Source organism: Ciconia boyciana, chromosome 2, assembly GCF_034638445.1.
Source record: "Ciconia boyciana chromosome 2, ASM3463844v1, whole genome shotgun sequence".
Lineage (NCBI taxonomy): Eukaryota > Metazoa > Chordata > Aves > Ciconiiformes > Ciconiidae > Ciconia > Ciconia boyciana.
In genome coordinates this window covers 138,308,139-138,332,608 of record NC_132935.1, presented here as the reverse complement: position 1 = coordinate 138,332,608, position 24,470 = coordinate 138,308,139, and the positions used below count along the sequence as shown (strand labels likewise).

At 36.8% G+C, this 24,470-nt stretch overlaps 1 protein-coding gene across 1 annotated transcript in view; it reads right to left on the bottom strand.

The window, feature by feature from the left end:
• Nucleotides 1-24,470, bottom strand: part of THSD7A (thrombospondin type 1 domain containing 7A) — a 214,159-nt gene that overhangs the window by 91,486 nt on the left and 98,203 nt on the right. The window contains exons 3-6 of the mRNA XM_072851481.1: nt 18,301-18,549; nt 16,544-16,725; nt 10,256-10,411; nt 7,582-7,785 (exon numbers count right to left, since the gene is read on the bottom strand). Of these exons, the coding sequence (XP_072707582.1) occupies nt 7,582-7,785; nt 10,256-10,411; nt 16,544-16,725; nt 18,301-18,549 (791 nt within the window). The remainder of the gene's footprint in view (nt 1-7,581; nt 7,786-10,255; nt 10,412-16,543; nt 16,726-18,300; nt 18,550-24,470) is intronic.

The following is a 24,470-nucleotide window of genomic DNA, read 5'->3' as shown; positions in this document are numbered from 1 at the left end:
TGCCTGTGCAGTGCACAGGAGTTACAAGAATTGCAAAATGACACAGATTATCTTAAGGCTCTTTAAGTTCCCCCTGGAACAGTTATCTTGTGAAATCAAGTATTTCTTGGCAGATAAGAGTGGTTTTACATTAATCAGTACTCAACACAAATTATGATCTGAAAGAAAGGTCAGACAATGAGCTGCTTAAGGCTGGAAGTACTGAGAATCAAATTCCTATTTATTCTGGCTCAGCGTGACTGGCTATTGAAGATATTTTAATCGTCATCGTTTATCAACACACTGGTTTCACAACTTTGAAGTTTGATAACATTTATTAAGAAAATTTACCATTAACATGCAGATTGTCAGAAAATATAAATGGACCTGTGCAACCTTTTTCTCTCAGACGGAAAATTGAGTCGCATCAAATCTAATGAGAGGATACTGTCTTAGAACATTTTATCATAAAGATTAATGATTAGTACTGTGTAATATAATCTTTCAAGAAAGTGCTATTTAATTTATAACTATTTAACATTATTATTATTATATATAACATTATTAAATGTAACATTATCTCTTCTGAATATGTTTTGTAAAAATATCTGAAGCATTTTCTGAGTCTGTTCTAGGGAGTTAACACATGGCACAGAAATCCAAAACCAAAGTAGTTCAATACTGGGTCTATAAATCAAGTTTTATAATCCATCCGTAAGTCCATAAACAGCTTTTTCTCTTGTTTCATAACAGCATAATTTCAAGTAACAAATGGAAAGATTATAAAGCATTAAACTGACCTTCCTAAAAAAACAACTGTTTTGAAATGTATCTGCAACTACCCTTCTCTGTATTCTTACTATGATGAAGCTTGGAGTTTAATCAGGATCGGGTTCTTGCTTTGCAGGCTGCTATGTAAATCAAAATTTATGCATCAAAATCCCCCCATCCTCCTAATTTGCCTACTGCTATTACAAGCAGTTCCTGCAATATCCTACTTTTCCATCTGGTTGTGCCATCAAAAACAAAAGCAGGTTACTAAGAGCATGCATCATATGAAACATGTAATTGCACTCTCTGTGGTATATTTCAAAAGTATTTGTGCTTCCCACTACAGCAACTTCTACTCCTAGACGTCCAATAAATTTTAAGTACACCAGTACAGCTTCTCTGCAAAGATGTTATAGCACATTTCAGAAGTAAACATTGCAAAACCCAGCAAACTCATCTGACTAGACAGTCAAATTATGATCTGACAAAAGAAAAAGATTTTGGTAATTAAGCTGGCCCACCTATTTTTAACTTAATTATATCCTTTATGAACATTAATGTCTCTGCAGGCATTGTCCATACCAAGTGCAACTCTGTCTTCAAAAATACATGATAAATTGGAAACAAGGGTCTATTGCACTGTCATAAGTGATAATTCATTATTGCACTACGCAGATGAAACTCTGGTTTTGTTTTATTCAATTATTTAATTGAAATCATCACATCACATTCCAGGACAACTATTAAAGACATTGACAAAGCAACTGATGTATTTAAGTCATCCCATATAATAAAATCACTTCATGTTATACAAACACTAAAAGCGTGCATTCTTATATGGAACTTAATAGGGATATGTCCACTTTCCTAATGTCAAGATGAGAGACAAAAAGGAATTGGTATGACATATTAAATGTGACCTTTTACTGACAGAAGAATTATCAATTATCAAACTTCCCGAGAACTGAAATGGAATAGTTTAAGCAGTGGTGTGCACTAATTTTTCCTTATATTCCTTTATACTAAATAAAGGAAATCTTGTTAAAAAGAAATGCCTTAAAAATCCAATGCTCTGAAACATAATGGCCTGAGAGTATCAATTTTAAGGTCCTTTAAACTGACTGTATTTTATCCTCAGTAAAAATTTCTTACATATAACAAACATCCAATAAACATATTCAACACTTTTTATATAACCAGGCAAATCAAAGGAAAGCAAGGACTGGGTTATGAATTTCATACCCTATGTGTTTACAGTGAAGGACAAAGTATGCATCTTACATTCCATTTGAACGCCTCAGATGGTCAGCCAAAAAGCTGCCAGACAGAAAAGAACAGTTCAAATCAATTCTGTAATGACATTAGCTAGGAAATTAATATTGGGAAATGACGACTAATGCCCATTTAACCAAGTTCCTGTAAGCATAAGGCAGTATGTGCTGAAAGAAACTGTCATTAACTACTGTATTTTTCTACTAATTGACTGCTGAGCATTGGCCAGATTTTGATCTCGGTTCTCTTACAGGATTAACTCAATAATTCAATGTAATTCGAATTCGAATCTGGCTCTTCATTCTTTTTAAAGAACTAAGTCATAAAGTGACACAAAGTAGGTATTTGCTTTTTAAATAATCACTAAAAAATCCAACCACTCTGATGGTTTCTTCATTCAACGCATATAGCCACACAATAGAAAGGGCAGAAGTAGACTCTTTATACCTGGGCACACCTATAAAGCTTCCATTGATTCTCTTACTGTTTCCCATTATGAAAATTAATGAAGACCAGCAGCTACTCATTTAGCATGTATTTGATTCAAACCATATACAGAAAGAGCCAATTTTTAAATCAGCCAAAACATTTTAAGTGAAAATGGTTGCACCAGACGATCTTCAGTTTTTCCTGAAGTTTATTCTAGATATTTAATTAGATGGCTATTGAAAGAAGATATAAGCCCACAAGCTAAAAATTAAGAAACAAAATACAGATGTTGATCAGGAAACTATAGAGGACAATTTAAACTACATGAAGAAATTTTATAAACTTTTCTGCAAAGTAAAATTCAATAAAAGAAATAAAAGAAATATTTCAGAAATAAATATTTCTAAGTCTAGAGGAAAACAGTAAAGCAATTAAATCCTATAGGATTGTAGTATAGCTGAAGTATGGTGTCTTCAGTCAGTCACACTAGCTGAGAATAAACACAGATAAAGGAAATGTACACTGTTCCATTTTGGCCAGTACAGTGTTTGAGCCACTCCATACAAAGTAGGTAAACTAACTGGTTTGAAATGTTTACATCTGAGTGTCCTAACAAAACAGACTAGTTTACCTTCTATATCTTTTCATTAACTACCGACACCATTGTTTTGTCCCCCAATATTGCAAACAGGGTACAGCCCACCCATGCTACATCAGGATATACTGATGTCGCTGGTGGTTTGAATTTGCGCTCTAGTCTCAGGGAGACCAGACCTGCGTCACCCGCGTATGTACATGTGCCAGACGAGAACTCGTGGCACTTGGCTACATCAGCACACGTCTCTGCCTAGACAACTTCAGGAACAATTTTGCTTCTTCAAAGAGTTGCAGGAATTTGCACATACACGAAGAGCCTTGCTGTTGCCATGGCTCCCTCTTCTAAGGCTAGTATCTCTCACAGCTGTGAGGCCGGAGATGGCAATGGGTCCATCCCTTTCCCCTGTGGAGCTAACTGTAACCCAACAATTAGTGAGCTTGAACAAGGTCCGGAAGAAATTTGCCATTCAAAAGCAAGATCTGTTTTATCCAGAGTAACACACGCAGTGGTACAAAGCCCAGTATACTATAAAGGCTGTAAACCAATTTATCATTTACATGTTCCTATAAAATGAGCAACTAATTTCAGCTTACTGTCTGAGGATCAGAAGCACGCTACTAACACCACAGCCACTGCTGGTACCTGTGCTGCAGAGTTCAGCACAAAGATAAAAACCTAAAAAACCCGTAATGAACAAACCAGAATTTTGTAGGCATTTTCAGCAGCAGTTAATTTTGTTGATTTTTATGTCAGAAATTATTTTGCAGATTTTTATGTCAGAAATTATTTTGCCCTATTTACACGAGTAGCACTAATGTATCTGTTACAGAGTGGAGAAGTGGCCAGCTTTCCTACTATAGACTGAGTCTTTAAATAATACAGAAATATTTTTGAAACGGTATTCTTCATAGATTGCCATAGCTACAGAGGAATAGAGCAAATTCATTTGTTGTAAAATCACTCTTCTGAACGGCATTAAATAACTTAATAATAGATAATAAGTGTGTGCATGCATGCAGGCATGCCATATATATTACATATATATAAAAATAGATGAATTACAATTTATTTTTAAAAAGTCACTATCATTAGCAAAAGTTAATCTGTAGCACAGACCATTAGCCACAGATCTCTAATTATTAAAATAATGTATATGATGGAGGAATTCTGATCATCTTCTGTCCAATATTGGAGTTTCCACAACCGAAAGGAGTTTTTTTCACCTAAAGGAGCTCCTTTGTAAAATTTCCTGGAAGACTGACTAAGAATATTTATTCTGAAAAGGTTCTTTCCACAGTAGAAGGCTGAAGTTCCATTTATATAATAAAATACATCAAAGTTCATTATAGCCTCTACAATGACAACCTGGGGTACTGACTGTCATATTTTTTTTCAGCCTGAATGAAAATTCTGATTACTGCAATCCACTGTGGAAAGAGAATGACAATCATAGGCCTCCAGCAACAACACGGGAGGATAATCTATTGTTTGCTATTGTCTCAAAGGTTGTAATGCCTCTTATCTTTACACCAAATTGAAGAGGGAAGCTTATTCCAATTATACAAAACAATCTCACAAACACTGCAACTTGGTTCTAATTGTGAAGTAAAACTCCCAGGTCGAGACATGTTATCCCAACTAATTATGCTTTAAACATATATAATGATGCAACAGTCAACAGAAAGAGAAGACACTCATCAGCGTGGGGCTCATCTTATGTTAAGGCAGTACATTTACAGTACGATGTTTATTCTGAAAATTACAACCCCAGCCTTTTTCATTTTATAAAGCAGAAACCAAGGGGAAAATATGATTTTGTTTTAATATACTTAAGTCCCTTTGATCCAACCTCTCCTATCCAGGCACTGATTTAAGATTGGCTAATTAATTCATATGAACTAAAAAAAAAAAAGCTCTTGAAGAGACTGAAGAGAGTATTGTTAAGTAAAGATGAGTTCAGTTTAAGTACATAGCAAACTTAGTCGATAATTAATGCTTTCCACACACTGTTTCCCTTCACAGTCATTTTTACCTGCAAAACTGAATGAAATTACCTGTGTGCCATTTAGATCAAAAATTACAGCAACACAAGATTATCATACAAACTATGTATCCCGTTAATTGAACCACAGTCTTAAATTGACAGTCAATGGAGTCTTCTCCAAAAAGTGCTCAAAGAACACTGAATATCACAAATTTCATATGATGATTAATTTAAACCATGATGTTTAGACAATAGAAGAGCAGCATTTTCCAAACTACCTTGCAGCTGTGGGGCTTGATGCAAAACCTGCCTGATTGCAAGGTGCTGCTCTCCTAGATTTTGCAGAGCAGAATCTGGATGCTCGCAAGCGTTTGATGAAGAAGGATAGGTGTGCTAAGGGAGGAGGCCAGAGTACTAGATGGGAGCTGCCTGGGAAGAGGTGGTGGTGTGTGTTTAGAGAAGCATTTAAGAGTTGCCTACATGATTTTTGCTGTGGAAGGCAAAGTTAGGAGATGCTTGAGCAGAGTTAGCTTGGAGGGAGAGGCTACCGAGGTTGGTGGCTCCTTACTTTGTACTTTGTTTGCTTCTACTGTATCATGCTAATCTTTCTAAGGAGAGACCTAAGCAAAAGCCACTTGGTATTACTGGTGAAGATCACAGATCTTTAGTAAGAGAATGAAACGATTTCAAGGAAGAGCTGAGGCAATCCACTACATTACTTTCCATTGCTTTTGCACTCTGTCAAAATATATTGAACAAATATCTTTGTGGGTGATTGGATCTTTGCAAAACAAACCATAACTGCAAGATGTTTTCTCCTTTCTTTGAAGCTGTGTCCACAACTCTTTAATCTTAAAGACTGACAGGCACATGGCCAAAGCCCAACTTCTCACTCCTTCTGGGACAGATTGCTGATATAGGCAATTGCTGATATAGGCAATGCCATATAATTACAGCAATATCTAATGACATATAATTCAGAAAAACAGATAGACAAAGATTAGTACTGGGAGTAAAAAAGTTAATCACAAGTCTTCCAAGTCAAATTTGGCCAAAACCAAGGCCCATGCAGTGCAGGGAGCAAATCCCAGGAGTTTGAAACAGAACAATATAAAATACCATATAAATAAAACAAATCTTGAAGTTTAGTAGCTCGACTGCATGCTCCAAATGTATTATGGTCACAATAAATTATCATCCATATAAATGTCTATATTACAATTTAGTAAGAAATTAGGCTAATCAGAAGTTAAACGTGTGAGCAAATACCACTCCTCAAAACCAAAGGTAAGCCAAACTATCCAAAATCTAGTAAAGCAAAAAAATACACTCTTTTTGTTTTACAGATTTTTTTTTTTGCTATTAAAAAGAAAAAAGAGAAAAATGCAGAATTATTTAGGAAAAACTTGCATTTATGAGGAAAAGGCCATTTTTCATCTGAAAATGTATACAAACAAAATTTCAAATAGTTTCAGTATTGTTGCCAAGAAATTATTACACTGAGAAGGGAAATTTTTTGAGAAAGGGACATAAAATCTAGTAGACTTAATATTGTAATTCTAGGCTAATCTCTTTCTGAGCTGTAAAAATTATTACCAGTTCTCTTAGGTGTATGCAGAAAAATAAAGCTTACCCTCTACTCTAAGGTTTTCAGTTTAAGCCCCAAAACTCAATTATGACCCAAACTCTTGAGCTCAAGACTTAAATCTCTCTATAATCAGTTCTTCTTACTTTGGACCAATTTAATTACAAAATATTTTCTGCAGCTGTTAAACACTCATCAGAGGTGTACCCTTACTTATTCCTCTGTCAGGAGTTAGAAGTCTCTTACCATAACTACACTGTAGTCAGTACAATTATTTTAATTCATATGCTGCTCTAGACTATAATATTACTAATGAATAGGGAATATATTCGCAACGGTAATTCATGAGTCTTCCGTAGAATAAAGTATTTTGCAAGCAGCTTTCAAAATTGGCTTTTATGACTATGTCATGCAAAATCTGTTTTCTCTCACAGAGGATAATTGAATAACGGTTGGGGGGGTTTTTTGACCTTTTGAAGAAGCAAGACAGCCTGGACTGTCAAACCAACTCCATAACACACATCAAACCATGCTTTCTAATAAACACATTATTATTTTTCTTCCAGCTATACTTACTGCAATGCATCTTACTTTACTCACACTTTATTTGGTTTTGGACTCAGCGGATCAGATTTGTTAGTGGGATTACATCAGGGAATTCAGTCAAGTCTTTTCAGGCGTGAGTCTGACCTACTGAAAAGCAATAGCTGTTTTCTATTTACTTTTCTCAAAGTCTCTTCAGGAGCCTTTGAAAGCCTACAGTGTGTAGGGGAAGGAGCTTGATCCTAGAGCAACTAGAGGGCCTAGCCTACCTAACCAATAGTAACGGACATTTCTCTCTATTCCAGACAGCTTGGTCTTAAGGACTGAGAAAGCTGAGAACAACAAAAACTGCTACCCTTTTGGAATACATTTTAGCGTCTTCAGTCTAGTCGGTGTGGACTGTGGGAAAAAGCATCTTACCGTCACTGTTGACGCAGACGACAACAGGAACTTGCGTACCAGGACCACATGGCTTCTCGTTGTCAGGAATGCACTCCTCCAGCCCCACGATTCTCCAGTCGTAGCAGGAGGGCTCTTCACACGGGATGGCTTCCAGCAGGTGAGGGCAGTTTCCTGTTCCTCCTGTAGGCTCATTGGTGATGCGCCGTTTCCTTAGTTTAAAGCCTGAAATGTCCATGAAAATACAAAGGGCAGAATAATTCAATTCTAAAATGCAAAGCAAAGAGATTTTCATCTATCTACACCTGAGTGAGCAGTTCTGTTTCTATTCTGTGTAAAAGACACCACAGACACTCAGCACAACACTGCATTTTAGATAACTAGGTAGAAGAACTCATTAAAGAAGGAAGAGAGGTAAAACTTTTAACAAAAGCATCACAAGTTTTGAGCCTATTCAGTAAGCTTTGCCTTCAACCCCTGTTTATTCTAATCATACGTACTCCAGGAGGGAGACAGGAGTCATTTCCTGTGCATCGCTCTTGCTGCATCCATCTCATCTAACAAATCTTGACTAGATTGCTGGGTTGCCAGTTCTCAAATATGTTGTTTGGTTTTTTCCCAGGTATCTTCCAACAGGGATAGATTATCAAGTGCAATCAGCTTATAAACACTCCCCTCCCCAAAAGAAATAAAATAAGAAGACTACCTTGCCAGAAAAGGCAAGGCACAGAAATAAACCCAAGAAGTCCTATGAACAATTTTTCAGTAATTAACATCACAATATCCCCTTGCAAGCATTTTCAGATTTCCTTAAGATTACCTAAGCTCATTTTGGATCGGAGAAACTGATGGGCCTTTATACAGTGTGTCATCTGCCAGGTCAATGTCAGTCTCTAAGAGCAACCCTCTCTCTCACTTTCAGGACGGCATGTTGAAAAAAACAGACTAAATCTATAGTCAGAACAACCTAACCAAACTGAATGGTTTCACGAAATAGTTTCTCATGTAATAATTTTCTATAGTTCCTGATATATCTGATCAGAATATTTTAACTTTGGCAAAGGTTTGTTTCTTTTCACATGTCTTCATAGTCTCTTTTGTTTTATCTCAATACTCAGGCAGGTTAGTAATACATAGATATTTTTTATAAAATACTACATATAACTCTTTAATGCTACCAGAACACAAACTAAACAGGAGAGAGTTTTCAAACACATATGGGCAAGCACTGATTCTTTGTTTGAAGACGTGCCTCTTAATTCAATTATAATAAATATTACTTTAAAAATACATTTCCATGTATCTCTGTTTTTTCCTAAACTGAAGAGGTCAGCCAAATTATGTCCAAATGGTTTACTGAGCCTGCCACAAAAGGCTGATATAATTTAAAAAAAATAACTCCAGTGTCTACTGCAACAAAGGAGGCAAATGATCCACATTTGGGCCATTCCTGAAATATGTAGAGAGACTTGCTGCTAAAAAAGGGAGTGCCTGTACAACTTTTACATCATTCTCTCAGAACTGTCAATGCAATTATAAAATAAAATGTAAGAATTTCCAGATAAGAGGAAAACATTGGCAGTTGAGAAAAGATCCCTGCTCATGTGTGCAGGAATAAGACTTGCATAAAGTACATTCTAATACGTTTCCATTAGGCAGGTGTCCAAGCCAGTGTCACAAACCTAAACATTACCCCCAAAAATGTAGCAAATGTTTCAGTGATGGAACAGCAACAGAAATAACAGACTACTTGTCAGGTGTACTCAGACGAGACTTAATCCAATAGGCTTACACACTGAACTGCTTTTTCCTTCTTGAATTGATCAAGGTTGAGTCACATTACTGTGAGACAGCATTGTAAAACCTGCATTATTGCTGCCCAGACTGAAGTGTAGCTATCAGTATAGCAGGAAGAAGAAACTAAGCTAACATGGTAATTACAGTTGCTCCTTCAAGTGGACATGTGTGGCTGCTCTTTCTTATGAGTGTTTTCAGTCAAGGAACCAAGTCTGTACTCTCAACTTTTGTCAGATGATCACATCGTAGCGATGACTAGGCCAGTTTTTCTCATTTACAGCCAGAAACCTGCAGACTTCTTACATGAGGCCCTTGTCACTGTATTCTTGCTTTCCTATTTTGATGTCAGGTTACTACAATCTGTTCTGCATAGGAATAAACTGTAAAACATGTGAAAATTGAAACCAGCACATATGTCATCAGTAAAACAGTGTCACTTATCAACAGCGAATGGTCCCAACTCTTTGCCAGAGCATGCTTTACGGTCTACTGGTGAATTCTTAAGCTATTACTGAACTGTAAATCTTTGAGTGACTTGGACGCTATGCACCTCAAAGGCTGCTTCTGTCCCCCTTTCGAGACAGTGCCAGAATTGTGATTTGAACACATATACAAACTGTATCCCTTTCAGTTTGAGAGGAAGGTTTGAAACTGGAACTGACCTGTAATAACCCAATTTGACCTTGAGAGCCTAGTAAACAGCCTACATTTTTGCCAGCTTTGATGGAGCAGTAATGCTAAATATAGTCCTAATTCAATGACCTTTTTCTGATGCTCAGAGGCATTTGATATACCCTTCTTGGTACAAAATTTAGTATGCTTGTATAGCCAGAGGTGCCTAGTGATGTAGGAATATGAAATAATCACCATTAAAAGGCTTCGCTGTATTTTTACATACCCTTCTTGCCCTGAGGATCATCACAGCTTTCATAGGTGCATGGTCCCCAGGCTGACCACGCCGAGGTCTCACACTCTGTAGGACAGGGGATATGGCACAGCTGGGAGGTGCTGGGAAGAGGTCCCGTACACAGCCTACGGTCCACCGGCCTCGAGGCTGTCAAAACAAAGTCAACACATTTCTCACGTGTCACTGGTCACGATCCTCAGCTCTAAGTGGACAGAACCATCTCCTTCATTCAGAAAGGCTGCTATCTCATCATTTTAATCTGGTGAAGTGATGGAAAAATGCCTGTCTTGAAAAAATGAAACAGAAGTCAGTTTACTCTGCATGAACAGAGCCAAATCCGATTATGTGGAGGCAGGAAGACTGTAGATATTGCAGCACCCTCTCGGACCTAGTCCTTTCATTTAATATATAGATTATGTTACTACAACAGTTGTTCACATTGCACTCTGTGTAAACTGGTGTCCTGCTGTCTTATTGAGTATGTCTTCACTTAAGAAACTGAACAAAAAGCTGTATAAATCCCTTTGCTTCTCTATGATACTATAACTTCAAAAGCCTGGTTAATTAATATTTAGAAGACTATTTTTAAGCTATAACCTGAAACACAGTTAAAATTATGACAAATTTTTGGTTTTTCTTTTACAATAAAGACCTTTAAGTGCACATTCAGCAATAAGATTTGTGCAATAGCAACTTTAGTTCAAGAAAGGCTTTGTTTTAGATATGTATATGGTTTGCATACAATATAAATATATATACATAAGATATTTAAAATAATTAAAACTTTGCACAAGACAATTGATTTTTTCATTAATGTATTATTAATCTATAAAGACACATGTGAAGGCAGATTATTCTGTTCTTTAAGGATCAATAAGCCCTGGAACAGGCCAAAATCACCCTGCTCCTTCCATACTTTACTCTTTTGAATTCCCAGGTTACACAAATAATAGGACAACTCTATAAGGTGCCAGAGTAAGGCACAGAACTCTAAAACAAAATGTACCATTACATTACAAGCAAGATTTTAATTCTCTTTCATAATATAGGACTTGACAAAATATTAAACTAAGCAGAGAATATCTGCTAGAAGACAAAGTGAAGTCTGCCATATTCATTCACTTTGGTTGATTGAAGAAACATGCAATTCCTTAACATGAAACACTCTCATGCTACTCTCTCGGCATTTTTTCACAGAAAAGTTACCTCATTAATTTTCTGCCACCACTACAAATAATCTCTTTTGATGGAAAGAGCTCTCTAATGAAACATATTCTGAAATAAGTTCATAATATGACAAAACATCCTTCTGAAAGATGAGATCAATAACCACAGATATAATGTTGAAGTAAACATCAGGTTGTTTGGTCTCATTTGTAGATATGTGTGTGTCTTTTCATTCAGACTTTCTAAGCAGATGATTTTTCCAGTTACAGAAAAAGCATTCAATTCTCACTTTTTAAGGGGAAATGGGAATGAAAAATCATCACCCCATTCTGCTTTCCCATGTTGCCTCCTTTGGCACACTTTTACACTGTGTTGCTCCGCATAATGAAAGCATGAAGATGGCAGACAGTCATGCAACATTACTGCCTCCAGCTCACCAATCTCTTAACACAAAATAATACAAGAACAAATATTCCAATATTTGCATAATGCTATGTTGGAATTAAATTTTATGACAGAACATTGAATTTTACAGTGTTTGACGTGCACCTAACGTGCATGACAATCAACATAATATGCATATCTTGTGTAGAACATGGATATAAATAAACGTAATTTGCCTGTAATTGAAGTTGTATTGAATAGTTTCTAAAAAAAAAGAAAAACAGTAAGTAATTGCTAACCATACTTTTTTAACCTTGATTTAATCGGGGAATTGCCCAAGTGAGACAGTTGAAATTAAGGGTCAATTACACCCCTGAGACACAGCCTTGCTTCAGAGAACAGAGAAAGTGTTCTGAAGAATACCATGCTTCATCTCCAGCCTGCATCAGGATAAAGCACTTACTATCACACTAGTTCATGGGATGTTACTCAGAAAAATAACAAAGACCTTTCATCAGGAAGCTTTACATAGCAGATTTTCATATCACAGATGTTCCATATCTCAACCAGATTTTTTTAAGAGTCTGCCACTAGAAGGTACTACTGTGCTACTGTCGCAATCCATTTGGCTTCAAGCTAAATTTGTGATGGTACTGAAATTCTAAAATATGAGCAATTGTGACTGTGTCTGGCTTTAAAGAGGTTGACTTAAGTAATAGGAACGCTATTTCAATTTTTTTGGAGGTACCTGTCCAGTAAGAATTCTAGGTCTTGTCAGCAAACATTGCTAAATAAACTTATCATTAAAACACCTACTGAAAATATCTGCCTTTTCCATCACTCTTTAGAGTGCAGGGGAAGAAAGAAGTGCTTTGGGGACAGGTAAGTGGTATCAGTAAATCTCTCAATATGCCAAAATGTTTTTGAAATGCTGTTCTTAGAACGTAAGTGATGTACAAATGTCTGCTACCAGATCTGTTATATATTGCTCTGAAAACAAAAGAATTCAACAGGACAGACAAGTTGTTTTCCAGATTATTAAAAAATGTTTTCATCATTGAACACTCAGGGTGTATTTCACCCAGGATCACTCAGAATCCTTTCTTTGAGACGACAGTAAAATAAGAAAACTTAGCCTGGGTATCTTATGAACATCTTGCTCCCTTTAATTTAAATGGATTTCTTTCAGCATCAAAAAAGTATAAATGAGCTCAGCTTTTGCTGCTTATTGTTTAGCAAAGACGCTTTGAGAGAAGATGGTGCTGGATGCAAAAATTTACAGTTTAAAACCTTGTCTTATCTCTGTCCTTTCATACTCTCTTGTGGCAGCAATAAAGATTGTTCTTTATTCCTTGGCAGTGATGCTGAATGCTGATTAGACTGTGTGTAATACTACAAGCTCTGCATGGAATTTGACCAAATTTGGGGCCAAAAATGGAAAGAAAAGCAAATGCATTTTGATAATCTCTCTTTCTCCTTCAGTCTAACTAAAAAATTAGACTCAATTTTGAATGAATTTCAGGTTTGAGTTAGTGACCTAAAAACTAAAATGAGATTCAATCACCCTGTCCTGAAATCATCTACTATATTAGGAAATTTTAGCTGAATTGTAAAACACCTTGTAAAACACCTCCCCAAATGACTGCATTTTAAAAAGAACTGAAACGAAAAAACACAGTTCTGTTCTTAAGCCTTTGTTACATTTATTGAGGTCTCAACCTCCCCATTCTTCTCCAGGAACCCTCAACAGACTAGTGCCCAGTAACAACCGGGCTTGCAGAGAGTGAATTTGTATGTGGCTGCATCAGAATAAGCAGACACAAGCAGACACAACTTCATATTCCTCCTTCTGGTCATTTGTCACACTGGTTTCACAGCAAACAACAGAAGGAAATGTCTCCAACTAAAGTGCTCTCACTCAAAAAAAGCAAGAAAAACCCAAGCCCAAAACACCTTATGACCAATAACGAAAGAATACATATTCTTCCCCCATTTTCTACAATGCTGAATGCTGTCATCAAAAGACAGCAGATAATTCAGGACCTGATCCTCTAAACAACTGCACAACTCCATGCATGTAAGCAGTTCCTCTGTGTTTAACAGGGCAACGAGTGTGTGTTTTGCAAATGTAGAATAAATGTATGCCCATAAAGGAACTTTCCTTCCATCCTCATTCTATATCGAGGGTTTTAAAGGTACTAGGAAAAAGAAGACCTCATAGGCTTACCGTGAGAGAAACTTCATGACTAAACCAGTTAAATAGGCGAATAGAGATGAAACAATTAAGTCAGTGGCAAGTAAATGGCAGAACGACAGTGGACTCCAGGAATCCTGATTGTCAGCTGCCTAATTACTACACCAAATACTCCCTCTTCTTCCTCAAGTCTGAATTTATGAATTCTGATAGGAGATAATACAGACCTGAATGCTGTGAGGGATTTTGGTTCAGCTAAGTATTAAAAGTTCAAATTCTTACTGGAGCCCTAACTCGGTGTTTTAAATCTACAAAAGGGACTGGAAATAGCAGCTGTGATGAATGCAACGAAGCAATTCCCAGAGCTCAGAATCGAGAGGAAAATCAGTCACTTGCTAAAACAGTTCAGGAGTGGAGCAGGGAACTGTCCTAGCATCCTAGCTGGCTCATGAACTTCATTAGTTTGAGTTCAGGCCTGCCACTTTCAAATTGATCTGAAATTTCCTGAGAATGCACAAATCTCTTAAACTATTTCAGAGTTATATAAACATGTTAATTATAAACATACAGCTAACGTAGTTCCCCCAAAAGGGACATTGCCTCCTTTGCACGCTTTTGATTGAAAGGCCAGGTCGGAGGCCTTCATTTACCTACCTGTTATTTCAAAAGTGATCGATAGCAGAGGTGCAGCACTAGCCTTCGACTTGCTCTGTGACTGACTTTCTGAAATAACAGGGAAACGCCACCATGAGTATATGAGAATGGAGGTCTTCAAAGCAGCCTTACCGAGACAGCATTCACTACAAACAGCTAACTACACTGTAATGAAGGCGTTTCCCCACATAAAACTGGTAGGTGTCTCCCCCGGCTTTTTCCCATCCTCAAATTACGCATAGTTTTCAAACGGTATTGTTTTTAGAGGCACTGATTTGCTTGTTCCTAGGAGGGCCTGGAGAGCAGCTCTTGCCCACACCGAATCCAAGATGGGAGGGGAGAGAGAGGGAGGATGAGTGGAGAAGCAGCTCTTCTGAAAATCTGTCCCCTAATATGGAAACACCCCAGAGCTCCTTTTTAAGCTAAGACCCACTTCACCCGTAGTTTGAGCTCTTGAAAAATTGTTCTCATGTTTATGCATCCAAAGACTAGTTACATTTTAATCAGCTTTCCAGGGCCTGCAGAGATTACCTCCTGATGGGCTCCGCGTATTCCTGTCACAGTCTGATAAGGGCAGATTTCACACCCGCCTAAGCCGGCGAGACTTCACAGCCTACCGAAATCCTAATCATCATTCTGAACAGTAAGCTGCCACTGATTTTATTGTTACCTCTCCTTAGCTAGGAGGTTTTAGTCCCTTACTCTAAGGCAGGGGCATCTAAACTTTGTTCGGTAGAGGCGTTTTACTAAAAGCCCTTGGGCGGAAGCTGATTTGCATTAAACGAAGAGGCTTGAAAGCTGCTTCTTTAATAAATACAGATATGGGGCCCACGGACCACACAAGTCACACCCTACTGATCCGAGCAGTCATGCTGAAATGGATGTTGGCATTAATATTCCCCACAAAAGCTACCTCTATGGCAAGTTTGAGAGTACCTTTAACCCACAGCAGAAACCTGAGTAGCCTGCAGTTTGGTCAGCTCTGGTCTAAGTCTTGTATTACACGACTTGTATAACGATGTTGCTTTTCCTGAAGTATGTGGCTGTGTTTATGTATCTTTTAATAATAATGCGTGTTCATATGAAACAGCTACAGAAGAGGATAAAATTTAATTAACAAGCTAAATGCATTTAGCTTAATTCACTAATTCCTAAATCTATAGTGCTGCATTAGTATGCAGAAGTAGATGTAACAAAATACTCAAGTGTTGTTCTTAAGTACATATATTACCAAACGAATTAAAGATTTTGTCTCCTAAACTATTCTCTCTTTTCTTAAGAAGCTGTACAAGCTGTAACAGTGACAAGGAATAATCTCTTCTCTCTTCCAGTGAGGGCAACAAACCCGCAAAATTATATTGGCTTGAAGTCCTGAAAGCGACTTAAGAACTTGACCAAATCAAGAAAAGAAGAAAAAAAAAATTCCCCGAGAATGAAATCTAGTCATATTTTTACATATTTGTCTATTGAGCTTACATGCCAGAATTGACATATTCCACCTTCACATCGAACTGCACAGGTCCATCACCCAGCTGAAGGACACAAAGGAAATTTACAGTAGGGGAAGGAACCTAGGATTCCTGACCCACCTTCTCATGCTCTTTCTCATGCTCTCTCCTCTTGAGAGGCATCCTTCACATATGACAATATTTTTCAGTAGATATTAAGAAATAGTAATTTGTAGCTAGGAACCAATATTTGCAGCATAGAGAATGAAATCTCTGCTACTGCAATTAAGTATTTCCATCTGAACTAGAAAACAACAGTAACCTGCAAGGTAAGAAGGCACTCATGACAGAAGAAAATGACTGTCAAGGAGCTCTGGAATGCTGAAGTGCTCTGATTTCACACTAATTCAATTGCAAGTGAATCACATTTACCTTCTTTTTCCTTGAGGGTATTTAAATAGGACAGGAGATTTTCATTAGCTTGCACACAGTACATTTCCCGGGTTTGAATACCACCTCCACACAGCGCTGTCTGATTTCCTCGCCTCTTGTCCTGTTGACTAAGGAGAGGATCGACACGGCATTCTGTCCACTCTGTGGTCCGCCAACCGTACCTGGATCAAATTTGGTTAATTGGGTCTTTAGAAATCATGAAGCCATTTTACACAGCATTAAGTTATACAAGCTGAAACACCTTAATAGCTTTATTCATTTTCTAAAAGGCCTGAGCCCCACAATATCTTGTACACAGAGATGCATTAAGTCTGATATTTTATGTGGGTGGAAACTTATCCTCTATTATTTCACTTTTGAAATCATTACTTTTTAGGAAGATCTTTTCTGTTTGATTCCTGAAACATACTGCACATATAAATATTTTATTGGAGAGAAGAAAAACTTGATATACAGAGACATATAGTCTATGTTCAGATAAGTGAACTTTCAAGATTGTGACTCTCAGCATTTGTTTAGAGCTAGACAATTTATATGAACCAAAGCCAAAATATCAAAGAAATGTGCACGCTGAGAAACATAAGAGCCAGAAAAGGAGAGAGAAAAAACTACAACAACCCAACCCAAAGAAAACAAACTCAAAAACCTCTTGTTCATCTTTGATAAGAGAGACAGAAGTATCTCCTGAATATCAAGGTAAAACTATAATTGTATTTTTTTATTATTACTTCAGAAAATTCTTTCCGTAAGTTCCTTTTTCACTGTCAAGAGGAAGATGGCTCTGCAGTACTGAAGTATCCCTGCTGGGTACTGATGAATGATGAGAAGCTGTAAGCTTTCTAATCAGCGAATGCACAGGAAAGAAGATCTGTGACTCCCAGTTAAAGCCCCAATCAGGATTACAAACTGCAAGAAATGCCACAGAATTCTCTACCCAACAAGTACTTTAAGGCTAAATCAAGCAAACTGCTTCCTAATGTGGCTGGAGATGGGGAAAGATGACATTTCAACTCTTAAATGAAAAATATGTACCGCAGCCAAAGATGCTTAACATCAAATGACATTTCCTCAGACCCTCTTCTCAGTCTGATAAAGAAAAAGCACAGTTGGGACTTTAATATTAATCTCGATTAGTTGATAAGGATTACAGCAATCTCTTGACTTGTAAAGTGCTTGCTGTCATTTCTCCTAAACTTTAAACAGAGTTAATTTATTTACTGTCACTGTTATCCTCTCCCACTTTCCCTTTGGGGCCCAGTCCTGCCATTGTTGTGCTGTATACAAGTTTCACTAAAAAAGCCTGGTTTCTAAACAGATATTTATCACCTCTTTCCTATATTCAGCATTTTGGCTGCAAACAGACAAGTACTTCAGAAAACAATGATTCTGGTAGAAATGTTATGTAGGGAAAAGGTCACTGACAAATTAATACAATTAATTTATTATGGTCTTGACTGAGCCTGCACACGCACAAACGTTCTCTGTTAAAAGTTAACACTAACAATAAAATATGTATTTGTTATTTTTCCTGTAGTCAGAGGAGGAAGTGATTTCACTATAATAGCAGCTATTTGCAGACTTCAGCTTTTAAGAGCAGCACTGAATAAGCAAAGGATTAAAAAAAACCCCAAACCTATTATTTCTTTAATAATGATTTGGTTGACACCCACCAGCCCTGTACGCTTAATTGAAATTCTTCATTTTAGTAGAGGGAGAACTGAAATGAACCAACTTACGTAATGCACGGTGCCACACCATCTCCTTGAGAAATACACTGCTCTGTTTCTTCTAATTGCGGGCATTCGCTTTCACTGCCGATAGGGAGCTGTTTAATGGTCCGTGATCTTGTACGATTCCCTTTAGGGGTTGTCATGTCAAAGCAGGTTTTGGAGCAGGGAGTCCATTCTGACCACTCTGACACCTGGCACTCCTTCTTGATCACACAGGACTGGAACGTAATGGGCAACTTGTCTTGTTTGCAGAAGCTGTAATAAAAGAGCATTACAATTTTCAGCACACATTCACAGACAGTCGTGAACTCCTACAGAAAAGTGATGTCCATTGCAACATGCAAAGTCAGTAAATATTTGTAAAGCTGTTAAGTTCCAGTCCACAGGTATTTGATCCCAAAAAGTCAGGCAAAAGGTTGAGTTAAAGTGACTCAAACCAGATACGTAAGATTTGCAATAGTTAGAAATGACCAGTATTGCTACATCTGTGATCAAAATTAAAATATAAATCATCATACATATATAGAAGTACAAAAGAGGAAATAAATCAATTTTTCACCATCTATCTTTTATTTTTAGGTATACTCAATCATTTTTCTTTGAACGAAAAGGAAGTGAAGGATCAGTAACAGAAATGACTATACAATGTTTTTGAAGAGAACCAAGCGCTCAATGTTATCTTCTCCTCATTTCCAGACTACAAATTGTTTAAAAACACAATATCAAATATAATGAATACCAGGTCACTAATAATTTGCTTTGTTAACAGCTGGTATATTGCCACAGTGATGCCTCATGGTCTAAAAGGGGAATGATCTCTGCCTTAAAATAGAGCCTTCCCTGCTACAGTGAATCCATAGCTTTAATTTCCTGTTCCTCATGAAGGCCGTCATTTAATTTCCATTCTCTATCTGATTGCTTCATTCACATATTACATAGGTTGCCAGACAGATTTTCTCCTCTAAATGCCTCTGCATTTTTAAATGTTATATTCTAACTAGAAACTAACATTTCTACTTTAAAGCTTGATTCGCAATAGGCAAATGAGCAATAGAGAAGCTAAACTACAATTAAAGTGATCATAACTTTAACTTCTTCATTATAATTACAACATAAATATATTTATCATGGCTGCTTTAGAATCAAATTCTGGCTTCTGAAGTAGTTAAACAGACAGGAAAAAGATTTATTGGCACTGCAGATGGCACAATGAAATGCTCTATTCAGTACCGGTCCTATAAACAACACAACAAAGGCTCATTTTTTTCCTCTTAATAGAATACAAAATAATACAGAATAATGAATATTTACAATAATTTTGTTGCTATACAAAATTTTGCCCTACCCATATATCAAACATCGTGTTGAACTGCTGTTAACAAAATTTTGTAATACTAGAACTAGGGATACTTGATGAGACTAATAGGAGATTTTAAAACACGATAAATGAAAGTACTTCTATACACAAAAGGCAGAGCAATTCTACATCTTGCTAACAGAAGATCCTAGTTGTGGAGACAGACAATGTCAGCAGGTTCAGAAAGAGGCTGGACAAATTTGTGGGCAATAGGTCTATATGTGGATACTAAAATGAGTAGGCAGTGATATACTAGCCACCATCCCTAATGCATTGACTTTGGATACAGGAGAAATACAAAGGGAATGGACTGCAAAAGGCAGCCAGGCCTCATATGCTTGGTCTTTAAATAGCATCTCCCTTTACCACTGCTGGAGACACTACTGGGCTTGACAGACCATAGGGGATTACTCAGTAGGGGATTTCTTATGTTCTTATTATGTGAAAGGTGGGGGGAGGGGGGGAACCCTAAGACATGATAGACAACATTTATTCTGCTTAAGGACAGAAACTACACCTTGTTTGGGGTGAAAGACACTCAAAGCTTTTGAGAAAATTGTTCTTTAATAATGGACTTTTTTCACCTTCATGTAGCCCCATCTGGCATAGGACTACTGTTCTGTCAAATTCAATATAGCAGTTTCTGTACCTCTGACAAAACATATAGACTCATTTATCCCACAAAGATACACATTTTAATGACTGGAGAAAAGATCTATTCCTTATGGATTCTAACATGGGCAGTATTTGCAAATCCTTCTGGAGAACAGATGACATATTATCACCTCCCAAGTTCCTTTCCAATGTGACTCCTTTGAGAACAGACAAAACCAATCTCTTCACTCATATTGTGACTGGGGCTGAGTTTAATTATAGACACATATTGCCAGGGAACATGCACAAAATTGCCACCACAAAGTAGCTTTGGTGCGGAGTGAAGAGATCAATTAATGCCATGTAATACTCTATGGGCTTTGCATCTGCTTCAAAATTTATTTGGGAGAAGTGTTACATGAGAAAGACTAATATTCATTCTCAGAAGTTGTTTTACTAAATAAATAAATAATCTTTTTTCACTGAAGCTACCTTCAACCTGCCTGTATCCTTAACTGGCAGGAACCCTAAAGGTGCCCCTGGCTGTGACTGGCTGCGATTCCTACACAGCTTCATGCAGAGATTGTTTCCTTCCTTGATAAGGGAAACCTTTACCACAACACAAAGGGTTCAAGTTCTTTAGGATGATTGATGCATAGGAGAAATGAGACCCTGAGCTGCAATCAAGCTCAAAAGTAATGCACTTATCAGTTTTTTAAAAATAATATTCTGAGGTAGTCAAATTCAAAAGGAATTTTTATCACAGATTTTATGAACAAAGTGGAAAAAATTGACAAAATTGAGCCAGTGTACTGAGGAAAAAAAAAAATGCTTTCCTATAACCATAATTGAAAAAAACCACTTTAACAGAAAGCTGTCAATCAACTCCACTTAAAAAGTAAGGCCAGCCCTGCAAACTAATTATATTTATTAATTTTTAAAGGATATACTCACTTCCTGAAAGATTACTAGAGGTCTCAGGCACTTTTCAGATTCCAAGTGCTACTAGATCATTCACAAAGAATTCAACATAGGCATTACTGCAACTTTAGATAACAAATTTTAATTTCACAGATCCTTAAACTGTAATTGCTATATATGCAAAAAGACCTCCTGAAGTTTCTCGCTTTTCAGTACCCCTGTAATCTTGAATGCCATGATGCTGAAGTCCTTCTGTGGATCATGATGCAAAATGTTTTTAAAAATTTAGACCTAGATTTGGTCACAGGACTCAACTGAAGAGTTATTTGGTCAGTGGCATAGATTCAGTAGGCTATTACCTTCCACTTCATGCTCTTTTTTTTTTTTTTTATTAAAAGCTGTTGTCGATACAGCTTATATAACTAGAATGGTCATTTTATCTTTTTTGTTATTAATTATTTCCATATGCAGGTATGAAGGGGACTCAAACAGAATTGTACCGTGTTACTAACCCCATTGTTTATTTATGATCTTTGATAGAAGTAAAGCAATAGAGTTAAAGCATGCCTCACTTCAAATATTTACTTATAAAATTAATCAACTTTAAATGAAATATAAAATAATTAAGTTCTTAAGTTCTTGTAACCAGAACATAAATGTTACTAGGGAGACAAACACGAGGTAAAGTGAGTTATCCATTTATTTTCTTGCTTGCTTATTAAAACCATGCACCACTTGCAGTGTTACGTAAACACTGACAAGTAATTGATATTGTTGTAAATCACCAGCAAACAATCTCTTTACTATTATACATATTGTCATATTATTTTTGTGAGAGGGCACAGACAGTTACAATTAGCAAAAGAAGCGTCAGACAAGCAAATTAGCTGCTGTTTCTTCTTTTAACACTTGGTTTTCTTTGAACAAGTCAGAGAAACTGAGAGCGCTAATTGCAAATGGCCATTATCAAGAGGTTTTCTTCATGTTGCAGGCAGCAGGAGATGTGTTGCATTCTAGATCAAGTAGGGACTAGGGAAGCATCACATTTAAACTCTCAGTATCACAAATCTCTCTAAACAAGACCCAGTTAAAACTCTTTAGTTAAGTAAATGATTATAGAAGTGCTTCAATCTCTTTGAAGGTAGTAGAGTAGCTTCCAGAGCAGATTATAAATCCTTTCCCTCACTGCCACCTTTCCCTGTCCCAAGTGCATGTATACCTATTACCTGCAACTAAACTAATCTACACTTAATTTCATGTTGCATCTCTACATATGCCCCTTTCCCAGGAAATTTGGGAACAATGAATTGGATGTTCCAAGGTCTCCTCTCATTTTTCAAATATCTTTTTTCTTCTTCTTTTAATCTTGACACCTTTAAAATATTTGCAAAAGATTTTCAAACTTTATCGAACCAAGAGAAACAGATGTTTCTCATACCTTTCAGTGCAGATGACTATATATAGACAGACATTCATAATTAAACTAATACTGTACTGTATAAAAATGATAACTCTGAAAGATACATGTGCCATTTAAAAAGTTCAGCATATGTAATACATTAGCTGAGAAGGTTGGTCACATTTCCTTTAAATGTCAGATTCAGGAAACTGCATAGATTGATTCTTAATCGAAACCTGGGAATGTCTTTGTTACACAAAATCGTGTCTTCTGGGTTTGGTACCTAATGTTACAGACTTGATTTCCACAAATAATTTAAAGCAAAGCTTAATTTCATGTAAATTGCTCTGCACTTTCTGATGGATTTACACATCTGATTTAGTTACCCAAAGCTGGATGAATCTTCTCACAGGAGAAAAAGCAAATGGGCAGGTAATTGATCAGAAGATAAAAATAGACAGTTAACATTCATTTCATGATACCACCCAAACCATTAGAAGTTCTGCATCAAACATCTCCATGGTCTGTGTACTTTCAGTAACTTCTAAGCATACGCTATATGCAAAGTTAGCCATTTGAAAAGCACAGGGAGTGCACAAATAAGTCCTCACTATCAACCCATACAGTTCTGTCCAGATAATTGCTTGGGAAGCTCAAAGAAAAGTACACGAGTTGCATTAAAATGCTGTTATAAGTCAACAGAGCAGACTGGATACAAGAAGAGGTAGCATAGGGGTAACATGTAAAGGCTGCAGGAACTCGCTCTCAACCCAGTGAATACGTTCAAAGGACAGTGTCCTAAGTGTCTGTCTTTTAGCAGGGAAGAGGGCATTATACAATTTGAAATAAGGCTGTGGTTTGAGAAAGTACCATTTCAGGCAATAGACAGATATAGTGGGGAACTGAAGCTTAAGGTATATAAGCACATAGACGACATAGTGGAAAGAGAAGGAAATCCCAAGCAAAACAAAATGGGCATGAATGAGCCCTATTGCTAGTAAGCCAACATCAAACCTATTCCTGACCTCAAAGACTTAGATTAGATAAATGAACTAAAGAAAAAGGCAGTGCTGCTACAAAGGGCAAAATACAGAACATAATTGCTGCTCAACCTCTTTTGCAGATGTGTGGTCAGGAATTTGTGTCTACTCACGTTCCATAGCCTCATTTTTACTCTTACAGCAATAAATAAAAACTAAATATCGCTTTGGATAGGAAGGTTCCGTCTGGGCATTTCAAAGTAATTTATGGGATAATTAAGGCTATGGACACGTAGAGAATGAAGCTTGAGGCATAAGCCTGGAGCAAATTGCACCGTAATACCTCTGTACAAATGAGCAAGCTGTGCAGTTGAAAGCAGTCTTTTCATTGGAAGATAAGCTTTTAAATGTGTGATAAAATTAGCTTAGTCAAGAGGTAAAACAATTCTTTCTGAGGTATCCTAAATTTCTATTAGAGAGTGAATCATGCTTTTACAATGTTTAAAAATCAGGACAACTCGATTTTATATGCCAATGACCTGTTTGAGTGTCTGTAATCTCAGTCTCAAAATTTATCTTTTAAGTTATGTAGAAAAGTCATGGAAGAGACCATTGGAATTTCCTCTTCTATAAGCTCAACTCGGAAAAAAATTCTTTTTTTTTTTCTTTTTATTTTTTCCAATAAAGCCATGCATACTGCATGCATAAAGCCAAATGCACGGTAATGCATGACCATAGGACTGATCTCTAAATTTATACAGAATTAATAGAAAAAATAAATAGGTTTTAAGCAAGGCAGTAGGACTCATTTTACTCCATGAGCTATACATAACTTACTTGTACAACTAAGAGTTTTTCTACTTTTGCTGGTGTTTCCTCCATACCATATTGGACTGATAACTATAAAGAAGAGTTAATGAGAAAA